Below are 13,112 nucleotides of genomic sequence, written 5' to 3'. Positions count from 1 at the left end.
TTAGTCACTTAAACACCAAATCATGGGAAACAGCATCCAGGTTGGAAAAATACCCTTTAACAATCACATTAAAAGTCAAATGGTCAAAGTCAAAACAACAAAATGCTTCTAATTTCTCCCATGAACCCAGATGAAAATCTGAACTCCTCAAACACTTAAGTGTGTGTCTGGTTTCAAATACTCCAGACTCATTCTAGTGCACTTGTGTGTCCGTGTGTATGTGCGCTTCTGGCTAAATAGCCTATGAATAGAGGCCATAGTCAATCAATAGCAATCTACGTCCAGCCTTCGCAATGCTAATGGAACTGTGCAAGAGCTGGCATTTGGCCAGTGCCATCACTGCAGCATCAGTCTGAAAGCACACAAACGTGCACACGCACACACACATACACCGAAAAAAGGTTCGAAAGACAAGGGGTGAGAGTCACAATGTGTGTCAATATGAGAGACAAAGAGAGAGACGGAGACAGAGAGAGGCGGAGACACGCATACGGAGAGATGAATGTGCTGTGCGACATTGTTTAGGTGATCGAGGATGATCGATGGAATCATTTCACTGCCCCCTCTGCCCCGCTGCATGGCCCATCTCCCCTCATCTCCCCCTTGGTTTGGTTGGTCATTAGGAACACACACACACACACACATAAATAACACACATGCAAAGACTGAGTTTCACTTTGTCATCATCCCTAAGGCAAGGTCACAGTGCCCCGTCTCCTCAAAACACACCTTCTGTGTAGTACAGCAGCTGGAGCCACTGTCTGGAGAGCTAGTGTGTGCGTGAGCGTGTGTGTGTGTTTATGCATCCAAGCCTGTAAATTAGGATGAGAGAGAGATTAAGGCTGGAAATGGATGGGAAAAAGGTTATGTAACTATAGTTTATATATTGAGTTACAAAGTCCTATGATGACTTATTCGTGTATCACAACTACAGTGACCTTTACAAGTCCTTTAGAGTCTGAGTCTACAGTTCAAACTGAATATACTTTACGGTACTGTCTGCTCAGTAAATCCCTCCTGAGCTGTAAATAGGCCTACACTGTGACTGAATACCGATATGGAGGGAGGAAGAAAAAAAAAAGGAAGCCATGATGTTTCTCCGTTTAATCACCTCCTTGTGGAAGCGAGCACATTACGTCGAGTTAATTGAGGGAAAAGTGAAAAAAACATTTTAGTCGAACGTGTCACCCACCTCGCAAAATTGATGGACGGCTAATGTACCCTTTTTTTCGGGAAAAGACATTTCCGTGTGTTCATCAAAGTAATTCAGAAGTCATAAAACTAACTCTTTAATGCATTACTGTCTCTACAAAGACAGGCTTGAAGTCCTTGCTGTGATTTAAAGGACACATGTAATCGATAACATCTTTCTTAAAATGGATGTGACAGCAGGAGATGAATATGATATAAGGCAGTTGTTCTCAACCTTCTTTTGTCTGACTCACCCCTCTAAGCCCTGTCAGATGACCTCCAGTACCCCTTCATCGACACCATGAAATACGTTCGTATGAATCGATTTTAACATCGATGTGGTTTCACACTATTTATTACACAGGCCAAAATAAATGTTTTCATACAAGTGAACTGCTAGTGTTTAGGTTGGCTTGAGGGGCAACTTGTCCCCACAATGTCTAAAAATAGAGGCATTTACAAAATTTGGGGGCCACTTTTAAAGTAGTAATTGGTGCATAAGGTTGCCATTTTTAATGTGAAATGAGCCCAGATTAAAATGCATACAGTAAACACCACCTCATGCCAACATGAGTAAATAAAAACAATACTATTGCTGTTCCAAGGAGAAGTGTGCGATCGTCTGTCTGAGTATAGAATACCATCTGTATGTGTGAGGGAGAAAGCAGGAGACAGTTTTAACTAGCTTTTATTTAGCTCTTAATAGCCTCTGTATAATGCATCCATTTATAGATAATTGAAAACTTCATCACAGTCCTTCAAATGAGCTGGTTTATAGTCTTTTTTTAAACATCCTCTTTAGAAACTGTGGAGGGTCTATTAAAAATATTTAGGAAAATCAAAGGAAGTGGTTCAATTTTGCCCTGCTGTCTTTTTTTTTAGGCATGGGTAAAATACAGTTAGAGACTTGACTATCCAGCTCTCCATCGTTTGTCAGTAGATTTGAGACAAGCTTACTTAACTTGGTGCACTGAGCTCAGTAATGTTATTCAACCCCACTGATCACCCCATTGACCGTCCATCCAGCCAGTAGTCGGCAAGCCCCACATTTCAGCTGTAACATTGACTTTAGTTAGCATTTAGAACAGGGCTGGTCAGTATATTGATATTGTATTGATTATGTGACATGAAACTAAATCACGTCTTAGATTTTGGATATCTTAATATTTTAAGTGATGAAAGTGATGTAATTTTCTGAATCTACTAGACTGTTCGAGCTGTTCTGTCATTATATTCACATTACTGATGATTATTTATCAAAAATGTCATCATGGAAACATTTTCTGAAAGCACCAATAGTCCACCCCACAACATTGTCAATATCGATATATTTGATCAAAATAGGGTGGGATTTCTTTTTCTCCATATCGCCAACACGATTGCACCAATTTAGCATTAAGCAAATATTGACAGCAAACTTCCTGATACTGTTAGCTCAGGCAGTGGTTCCCAACTAGTATAGTCATGGGTTCCAGATTTCTCCTTAGTTATTAGTTCAAGGTCCCCACAATTGAATATATTCAGGGTCATACTTGCGTTTGACCATGTCGTCAAGCTAGTTTGCTGTCTCTGTTAAGTAGCTGTCCATTATTCACTGACTCTACAACAGGAAACAGCACTTCAGAATAAAAGCTCTGTGCTAGAAATTCACTGCACTTTTAAGAAAAAAATGTAAAAAAAAAAAAAGTCACAAGCCACTTTTCCACCCCGGAACCCACCAGCTGGGAACAACTGAGCTAAGACGCCAGACCAAAGACATTTTAAAGTCTCTTGCATTGGTGTTAATGTTACTTACTATAGGCAAATCTATGATGCTTGCCTGTTTGTTTATTTTTTTACTTTTTCACTTCCATTAATAAGACAGTGATTCGCTTTAAACTGCCCAAGGCTATGTTTGGGTACGTGAGCCATGCATGCTTTTCAGAAGACACCAAGTGAATCTATTTCCTGTTTTTTCAATGGGAGAAGCAACAGTTCTTTTTGCCGTCTTATTTACTGGGCATGTTGTTGGTGACGGCCCAGGATTTGGATTGCTTTCTTCAGTAACAGTTGGAGGGGTTTTTTTGTACTTCAATGCAGATGCAGGATGTCTGGTCTCTGCCAGGTATTGTAACAGCAGCATGTGTGTACAAGTGTGAACAACAGCGCTGTTTGTGTGAGTGTGTTAGAAATGGAAATGGAAATCATATGAATTTAATATAAATAAAATAACTTACTAGGGTACGGGCCTAAACTGGTAAATAAATGTAAATATTTTAGAAAACTTGGGGCCAAGTTTTGCCCCTTGATTGTGGTTTTTAGGGGCATTCTGTGATTTCTTGGCACATTTTGACCCTTTTTTTCTGCTCATATCCAACTTAATACCTCAAGCAAAGTTTTTCAACTATTTACCTGATACATGTATCTATAACAACCATTTATCCATTACTTTAAGGCAACTGTTTTAACGGTTTATTCATCACTTTTATAACTGTTGAGCTCTTTCTGCATGCTTGCTAACTAGTTCTCATGCCTTTTCAACTGCAACAAACAAGCTTGTGCTCCAGTGTTACAGCTGATTCAATTGCTTGGACATTTCATTTTAAAACATATCTTTTTCTTTTGTCAAATTAATAGCTACACCAATATCTATTCATGTATCACCTGGCGACTGCAGAAGTAACCCCAGGGGGTACATGTATCCCTGGCTGGGAATCACTGCAATAAGGTATACCCTGACACAATAAAGGCAGTGACAGAAATGCACAGGGGCAGCTCCTTCACTGACGAGAGTAGCCTCATTTCCACAGATGCTTAGCAAAAACACCTCCCTTTCTGTGCTTGTGAAAGAATCCTATATTTGACCCATTTTTGCTTCAGACGCGGTGCGGCAAACTACCTGACTGTCTTAGGCAGAAGCACCGCTCTTTGAAACTGCCGGATGCGACTCTCGAATGTGTGAGCCATTGTCCTCACCCCGTCCCTTAAAATTGGTTTCACATCTGTCGTGACGTGACAGCCAGGGAGGCAGCCTGTGGCTGGCGGGGCAGACTGACTCACAGTCTGGGCTGGAGGAAAGGTATAGTCTCTCCTCCTTTTTTATGTTAATAACACAGACCTGAGGAGAGTGTTCGGGAGAGGGGAGAAAGAGATGCAGAAGAGAGAACAAAAGAAGAGGTGAAGAGTTCAGGAAGCTGGAGTCAGTGCTTTGGGGAGAAGGATATTAAAGATGAAGGGAGGTGCTGAGGAGGAAACGTGGACGGGAGGTAGTAGCAGCAGCAGAGAGGCAGAGATAGCAGAGAAATGGGGGACATTAGATAAGATGAAGAATGGAATAGAGAATGGTTAGTCGGGTTTCGAGTTTACAAACAACAGTGTGATGAGTCATTGAGTCAGCGCTGTTGCCACTACCCCAGAGGGTATAATGAGGCTGTGTAGATGAACAATGGCACCTCTAAGACAAAAACCCCTTTCCAGCAGAAACGCTGGGATCAATTTGTCACTTCAGCATGACTGTAATTGTGACACTTTCATCTGTCACATAGTTAGCTCTGGCACGGATCGATCACTTAGAGCGTTAGCGTTGCATAGCTAACAAATGGGATAACACTGCATTCGACACAGTTGCTTTGATTGAGGATACGATGCTTTCTTGCTTAGAGGAAAATTAAAAGGTGAATGAAGATGATGAATAACTATGTAAAAATATTCGTCTTCCTTATTAATATGCAGCGTAAAATAAGTGAAAGGATTTACATTAACTGTGATGTCAGCTTTTGTTTTCTTTTTCTTTTTATAAATTGGCTTTTAAAATGGAAGCAGAAAAAGCCGCAGATAAGAGGACAATGACTCGACAGCGTCAGGTGTGGATGGAGGGATTGTTAGAGATATGAGAGGAGTGGGATGTGTTGGGGTATAGGTGACACACATGGCAGCGCCACATGCAGATGGTACACATGGATGAGCAGCCAGGGTAGTGAAGCATAAAACCAGCCAGCTCACTGATCAGACACACACACACACACACTCAAAAGCATGCTGAGAACACCAGTTAGCTTGCCAGCCCTTTACTCACCCAAATCACCACTGTGAAAATTAATACCTCCAACCGTCCATACAAAAACCAGCCACACACTCCATAAAAGACACACACACACACACACACACACACAGTCACGCACACACTCTAGAAATCAATAAATGCATTAAATATTTACATAGGAAAATGCATCCATAAAATTTGCGAGGAAACCTTTTTGAAACATTTTACTTTTAAAGTCGGCTCAATAAAAAAACAGTCTCAGATCCGAACATTTTAATATCGGCCGTGTTAATCTTAACGATTTCCTTTCCTTTGCCATTTCCTTTTTCTTCAAAACGGACTCGAAAACTGAGATTGACTGCCGGCTGACTGCTTTTCCATCAGAGTGACACACACACAAACACAACCATGACGGCCATACACACAATAAAGCATGGTGCGTCGGGGAGGACACAGGGGGCTGAAAGCAATCTTCCAACTGACCTTGAGTGGGGAGGACAAAACGTGTGATGGAGGGAGAAAAAAAAAACCCAATGCGAGGAAAAGAAGTGAAATACATAATCTATCTCCACTGGCAGAGGGAAACAAATGCTTTCACTGTGATTGAGGACACATCGCCCTCACACATCGACACGCACACATACCTATATACACACACATTTTGGCTTAAAGAGCACCGACGGAAAACTGAAAGCAGAGAAAAACTCATTTTCCTAAAGCGGGGGGGGACAGAGAGAGAGGAATGGAGAAAGTGATGCAAAGAAAGAAGGAGAAAAGCCGTGGGTGCGCAGAATAGAGGAGTCGGTAAAGAGGCCAAAATAGGTGGAAACAAAGAAGGAGAGGGAGCGAAGCAGACAGAGACAGATGGACGGAGTAAAGAGAGGGAAGGGAGAAAGAGAGATGACTGCTAGTGACCGGCCTTTGTAGATGACTGTCGTTGCTCACTTTCGAGTCAGCTTCACTGAGGCAAAGTCTTAATGACTCACGGCCCAATACTCCGCATAATCAAGCTGTGCATGTGTGGGTCTGTGCGTGCGTGTGTGCGCACGAGCCACTAGTCTTGTAACAGAGAACTTTATTACCATCTGTTCCCACACATGCTTATTTGTTTAGCCGTGACACGCACGTCTTCTTCAATCGCTTTGCTGTTTTTTCTCTCTCCCACTCTGTGCCTCTTCCAATCACCTCTCCTTTTGTGTCCTCTCCTCCTCTCCGCCTTGCTCCCCGCGTGGAGGGGGTCATATTCCAATAAATAGTGTCCGACCAAAGAAAAAAAAAAAAAAATCATGGTCATTATCTCAGTGGCTCTCTAACTACTACGCTCGTCATGGTGAAATGGAATCGCGCTCCAGCCATTTTAATCGAAGCGTGTGTGTATGTGTCTGTCTGTGTCACTGTGTGTGTGTCAATGTGAGTGTGTGCCTCAGTACCTGTAGAGGCCATTAGGTGGAGCTGGTGACTGACTGAGAGGGAGAGAGAGAGAGAGAGAGAGAGAGAGAAAGGACATATAGTTGAATGAAAAGAAAAGGAGGGCTCACCCACTTCTACCTGATATCACCCATGTTTCTGGCAGTGTGTTTTTAAGGTGTCCAATAGGCTGGTTTGCTTGTGTCTAGGAGTATCAATTATTCATGGAACAGTGAGTATCACTTGGTAGTAGTAGTATGTTTTCAGTTGTAAGTAAAAAAAAAAAGAGAAAAGAATGGAAAAAAAAAATCCCATTTATACACCGTTGAGCATGACGCTTTTAGAGCCATAGAACATACGACATAATTGACCATTTTCATGCTGTACGTTAATTAGTCATAGCAGGGAAAGCACAAGTGCAGCTAATGACATTAACAATGTCCCAGCAAAGAACCATGCACATTACCAAACTCCCAAATCTGTAACACCTTAATGGGATGCAGCCATCTTTGATGTTATTAATTACACCTTTGCTCTGGAGTTTGCAGTGGAAAAAACTGAAGGTACCAGATCTTAGACTAATGCTAAAACCCAACAGGGCCTCCAATCATCAGCGTGAAATTCCTCACAATAAGATCCAGACATTTCCAAATATCCGCACAGACCATCCCCGGATTTGTGAAAACACACAGACACACGCGCACCTGTGCAACCACAGATCTTGTTGGCAGTTCAGAGAAAAAGGGACGGTAGCCTGGAGGAAGGGCAGGTGTCCACAGATGGAGCTCTCTCTGTGTCTCTCTCCCTCACTCTCTCCCTTTCTCCACCACAGATGGACCCAATCACACCTATTTCTCTCTCACATGCCCTATAGCTAGATAATCAGCGTGAGTGTGTGCACGTCTGACTTGTTTATTGTCACATAAAAAGGGGTGTCTTCTGAATGAGTCTCTAAATATGCATACGTCTGGAGTGTTTTTAGCCTACAGCAGAGCACATGTGGTGTTTACTGTCTGAAGCAGTGGCTACTACGATATGGAAATACTAGACTTCTATCAATCGACCAGTCCGCTTAAGCTAAAGTACAAGTTACGGTAAATGTGTGTGTTCGGCGGGACGCGCACAAACGTTACCTAAAACACACACTGATGTTTCCGAGCACAGCATGCGAACGAATCCTAGGATTCAAAAAGTGTCTGCTGGCTCAGGATAACATTTAATTTCATCCCATATTTGCATGTTTGGTGACAGCTGAACACGTGTGAGGTGGCCTGCAGAGGGTCTGTCTGTCTCAGATGGCAGGGGGTCCCGCTAGCCAATGGGACCACCCGCTCTGTAAAGCAGGAAGTGAACCACAGATCTGTCATCTGTCTTCATAAACCCACCAGTCAGGACCCTCCTAATTAGTCACCATGGAAACCATGGCTAATTCCCTGGTCTGCCATGCCAATCACGTCCTGTCTGTGGCAGCAATCAGAAAGGCACATTTATCCACCGCTGGGCCGGATCCGTGTAACAGATGTGTGCGTGTGTATTCGTGGGTGTCTTTGTGTGTGTGTGTGTGTGTGTGTGAGTGTGGGCGGTTCAGGCAGTTTGTGTGTGTGAGCTTGTGAAAGGCCTGTATTTCCTTAGACAATGTTGCCTTTATATTTTAGCAAAAAAACACCACCGTATTACGCCTGTCTAGCTTGTAAATTCATACTGTTTGTTCGGATAGGAGGCAGATGTGTCAGAGCTGCTGAGAGGGGTGTGTGCCATGTTGTGATTGTCTGTGGGAACTGTTTGATTAGCTTGACGAGTGCTAGCAATCCCCTCACACCCACAAAGCAATCAAACAACTATTATATGACACACACACAAACACGAGCACACACACACACACCGTTTTAGACGCAGAGACGTACTGTAGACACACCTAACCTTTTCTCTGAGGTCAAACGGTTCTGTCAAACACAACCGCGCACAATACCACCCCCGCTGTTCTCAAATAACCTGCACGTTCACACATGGAAGTTCACAACAAATCAGACCATTCTGATTCTGAAATCAAATCACATCTAAATATTCAATCAATTAATCAGCATTGAATTAGAAAGGCAAATACCTCGAAATAACCTTGTAAATATTGAGGACCACACGTATGAATAAATTATGGATTGAAGTGGAACAGGGGCATCCCGTGTCCCGTCCATTTCTTGCCTATCAGCTACCTGTCAATCACTGTAATTACCATCAACTGAAACGTGCTCAACAGAAAGCTCGGGGGGGGGGGGACACACAAGGGCACACTTACGTATGCACCAACTTCAAATCAATGACCAAAAAAAAAAAAAAAAAAAATCACACACGAGGACACGCAGAATCGAACAGCACATACTGGCATTCACAGATGCCAATCATAACTTCAAGCGCACATCAAAGCCAAGTTCTATTCAGATGTATGCCGTTTGATCACCACCACCGCCTCCAACGTGTACACACATTCTCACACACACACGCTCCGCCATATGTGTATATAACCTACATAACAGCAAGGCATTGAAAATCCAAGATGTATATGTTGGAAGAAACTGAGAAATAATTCAAGATGTTTTTTCTGTTAGAGCGTGTATCCATCCACAGCAGAGGATTGGCTATAGTCAAGTTACAGCGACGCTCCATTGTCCTTACACTGGTGTCTGGGGAGGACATAGCACAACGCCATCTGACTCGTGACAAAGAAGTATCCGAGGGTCTTACCTGTCTCGTGAGAGAGGGTCTTGGTTCTTCCTGTGTTGCCCGAGTGATGCATCGCTCCGTACTTGTCTCTGTTTCTGATTAACCCTCTACCCTTATCTCCTCTCCTCCACACTCCACTCCTCTCCGCTCCCTTAAGAGTCCTCTTTTCTTGATTCTCAATTTTTTTTGCGCCCTGTTTCCTCCCTTTCGTCAAAGTCCTCGCTGCCTGTCGCCTCTCCCTCGCTCTTTCTCTTCTTCACCCTTGTTTCCCTTGTTCTTCCCTTCCCCTCTCCCGTCTGTTTGCAGTGAGCTCTGTGAAGCACAATCCGCTAGCTGAGTGCCGGAGCACCGTGCAGGAGGAGAGCGAGGGAGAGAGATAGAGCAGGAGCCCGAGAGACAAACACACACACACACACAAACTCGCGCCGTGTGGATCGACACACTTGCACACGTGTAGCTGTTGCACTGCAGAGACGAACGCCACACACCAAAACACCAGTGGGGGGAAGAAAAAAAACAATGAGCGCAATGCCCTGCACTGCTTTCCCCCCTTTTTTTCCTTGAGACTGCAGGTCTTTTTGTCTCCCTCCTGTTTCTAGTCCTCAGTCCTTCTTTCTGCGCAATCCGTCACAGATCAAGGCCGGCTCAGGCATGGGGGAACGGATGGATGAGGAGACACTGAGAGTGAAAAAGAGAGTGCCTTTCAGCCTGTGGCAGGCAGAGCAGAAGAGAAGGAGAGATGTGGCTGCGGCTCCATCCTCCATCTGCCCACAGCTGAGACTGAGAGCAGACTCAACACACACACACACACACGCGCTTTCTCTCTCTCTCTCTCTTCTTCTCCTCTCTCTCTCTCTCTCTCTCTCTCTCTCTCTCTCTCTCCCTCTCCTCCTCTCTCTCTTGCTTTCTCTCTCCCAGCAGCGCTGCACCACCGAGATGGAGAGGGAGGAAGGATGACGGCGGGAGCTAACGAATGAGCCAAAGGGAAAGAGGAAAAGGGGTAGGGGTGAGACAGTGAAAGAGGGAGAGCGTAGTGGTAGACAGAAGGAGGAGGAGGAGGAGGAGGAGGAGGTTGCAATGAGGGCGGGAGAACGCGACGGAGCCCACAAGCGCTGGAGAGTGAAAGAGTGACAGAATCATGGGAATGTGACAAAGCATGCACATCAAAGGCGAAGGGGAAAGGGAGCGGAGAAGGGATAAAATGAGATATAGGAGGCGCGAGGGAGTGGGTGGCGAGAGAGAGGAGAGGAGAGGAAGGGATGAGGCAAGGTGGGAAGGAGAGGGACGACGGGGTTGAGGGTAAAAGGAGAAAAGACAGGGCGGCGAAGCAGAGACGGGGAGGAGGGGGAGGGAGGGAGGAAGGGCAGAGGACACTGCGGCGATGAAGCCAGTAATATGTCAGATCTCACATGGGCGCGCTTACGCTCACATAATGTCCCTAAACAGGAAAAGAACAATGTCAAACAATGCAGGAGGATGGCAGCCACAGGAGCAGCCTCTTTGACAAAACTCTGCCCTGGAACAAAACATCAAATGCCATAAAGCAAAGGATAAATCATCTTCCATTCCAGATAAATGATAAATTATTTTGTCCTCTGACATAACAACAAGGATAAACTGGAGCTATCAAGCTAGCTAAATTAAGCTGCTGTAATATAAAGTTGTCTTCCTCTCTCTCCCTCTCTCTCTCTGTCCCCTCAGAGACTCCTGCCACCAGCTCAGGTGTCAGGTTACCAGGTGAGTGAAGGCCCTCGCAGTGCCCAGCAGAGGGCAGACATCTTTGTCACATATCAGCCAACAGGGGCTGAGGTCATCTGCAGCTCATCAACATAACCCTACATTACTGAACACATAAATCAACATTCAGTATACATTTGACACATCAATTAAGCCACTCGTTAGACGTTATGCATTCAGACAGACTCGCATCTCTAAAGCTGTTCATCATTTAGCGTGCGTTTAGACATAATTCGACATAACTAAGAATATATTCAAGCTGGTTAATTGTAAGATTTTTTTTCCGTTCTTGCTCGTTGTGAAACAAGTGTGGATGATCAAGGTTACTAGGAGAATGATGGCATACAAATAAAAGCAGACAGTGATCTAAGAGCGAGAGAGAACAATACACACACTCACAGAGCTGCTGTGCAGAGGAAAGGCTACGGCTGACACAAAGCAGGTGTGTGTAGTGCAGTGTGTACTGTTGAGAAGAGGGAGGAGGAGATGAGCGGTAAAGGCCAACCCCTGAGCCACCACTCCAGAGGACCGCTGTCAGCCTCATTTTCTACCTCTTCATGTGACATTCTCAGACGCCATCTATCATCCTCAACGAGTCTCAGATGCACACAGTGCGTCCGTGGCACCCCGCCGCGCACACACATATGCGAGCACGCACACTGGCATTGCTCACCCATATGTATGCGCAGATCAGAACCGCGGGGGGTTGCTTTGCGGCTATGACTTCATCATATTAAAGTTGAGAGTGCAGCGTAGGTAGAATCAGCGGGAGCGCGGGAGGAGACGCTGAAATTTCTAGATGAGGTTCATGTCGATTTGTCATGATAAAAAAAAAAAAAAAAAACCCATCTGAGACAGAAACAAATTGCTTTCTTGACAACACCTTGTAATACTCCATCATGCGCACGTACACACACTCACATGAGCATCCGCGCATATACACATGTACGCACGCACACGCATGTGAAAGCAAAGTGATACATTTTCTCATGCAGGTTATTTATCAATGCCATTCAGCATCATTATACCTGGCACATCTGTATAACCATATATATATATATTCGGTGTACATGTGGGCTACACAGAAGATTCCACTCCACGTGATTCTCTGGAGAGGCCACTCAGCCTGCCGTACTTCAGTATGGAGGGCGTGTGATTGTATGAAAAAGATATAAAGAAGAAGAAGAAAGGGAAGGACATGGTAAAGGAACATAAAAGCGAGCATATGGAAAGGTCACAGAGACTAAGGTGAACAAGTATCACGTAACAGTATAAGATGAAGTTAAACCCTCCGCCTATTAGGCCTATTATGCAGATTTACTCTCCATCTCTTTTTTATCTTGCTATTACACTCTTAGGTTAATGTTGGGTTTCTCAAACTCAGACAAGGCAGTTTGAATTGCCAGCTGTCGATTCATACACTCCTAGCATGTTATTTTATATTTCTTCAAATTTTCGGTGTTCCTTTCTTCCCTCAGTGACAGTTTTTGTTCTTTTTTCCCCTCATACTCTCGCCTGTTCCCATCCACCTACCTCCCCGTGTTTCTCCTCCTTCTACCTGCCTCCTGAAGTGAAACACCAAGGTAGAGCTGGTGAATGGGAGAGGGAGGGAGAGGGAGGGGAATAGATGGAGAGAGAAGGTGTGCTATAAGGTGCCCCCATGGGTTGAACATGGTCATTTGTCATGAGGCTGAAAGCTTAAGAAAAGACTAGTTAACCTTTACAGCTGATCCCCGTGAGACACGGAGAAAAAACACAGCCCAGCAAAACACTGCCAGGAGAAGACATACGCACACACATGCGCACACGCATGCATGAGTGGCCCCTTGCAGTAGCCTTCAACATTCGCAATCGATAACGGTAAAACCGCTCTATGGAAAGCTAGGAGAGGTTGCCATTTTCTCTCCCCCTCCCCATCTCGCACTCCCTTCCCTCAGCGAAAAGCCTTCTAGTCTCTGTGGTCCTTTTCCTTCCTCCTGCAACCCCCCCATCCTTGCCCACACCCACACCCTGCCAGAGTAATTAATCACCTTGTGCT

The 13,112-nt window shown here is 44.6% G+C and overlaps 1 protein-coding gene across 6 annotated transcripts in view; it reads right to left on the bottom strand.

Moving 5' to 3' along the window:
* The window catches only part of tenm2a (teneurin transmembrane protein 2a), a 237,722-nt gene that overhangs the window by 110,773 nt on the left and 113,837 nt on the right, over positions 1 to 13,112 (bottom strand). For 2 of the 6 annotated variants that reach the window (XM_049585911.1, XM_049585912.1), the window contains exon 1: positions 9,359 to 10,112. The exons of the other annotated variants lie outside the window; for them this stretch is intronic. In XM_049585911.1, the coding sequence (XP_049441868.1) occupies positions 9,359 to 9,410 (52 nt within the window). In that variant the 5' untranslated portion in view covers positions 9,411 to 10,112. Of the gene's footprint in view, positions 1 to 9,358; positions 10,113 to 13,112 lie in introns of those variants that run through there. 6 annotated transcript variants of the gene reach the window in all.

The sequence above is a fragment of the Epinephelus fuscoguttatus genome, linkage group LG9 (assembly GCF_011397635.1).
Source record: "Epinephelus fuscoguttatus linkage group LG9, E.fuscoguttatus.final_Chr_v1".
Taxonomy (NCBI): domain Eukaryota; kingdom Metazoa; phylum Chordata; class Actinopteri; order Perciformes; family Serranidae; genus Epinephelus; species Epinephelus fuscoguttatus.
This window is presented reverse-complemented; position numbering and strand designations above follow the sequence as displayed.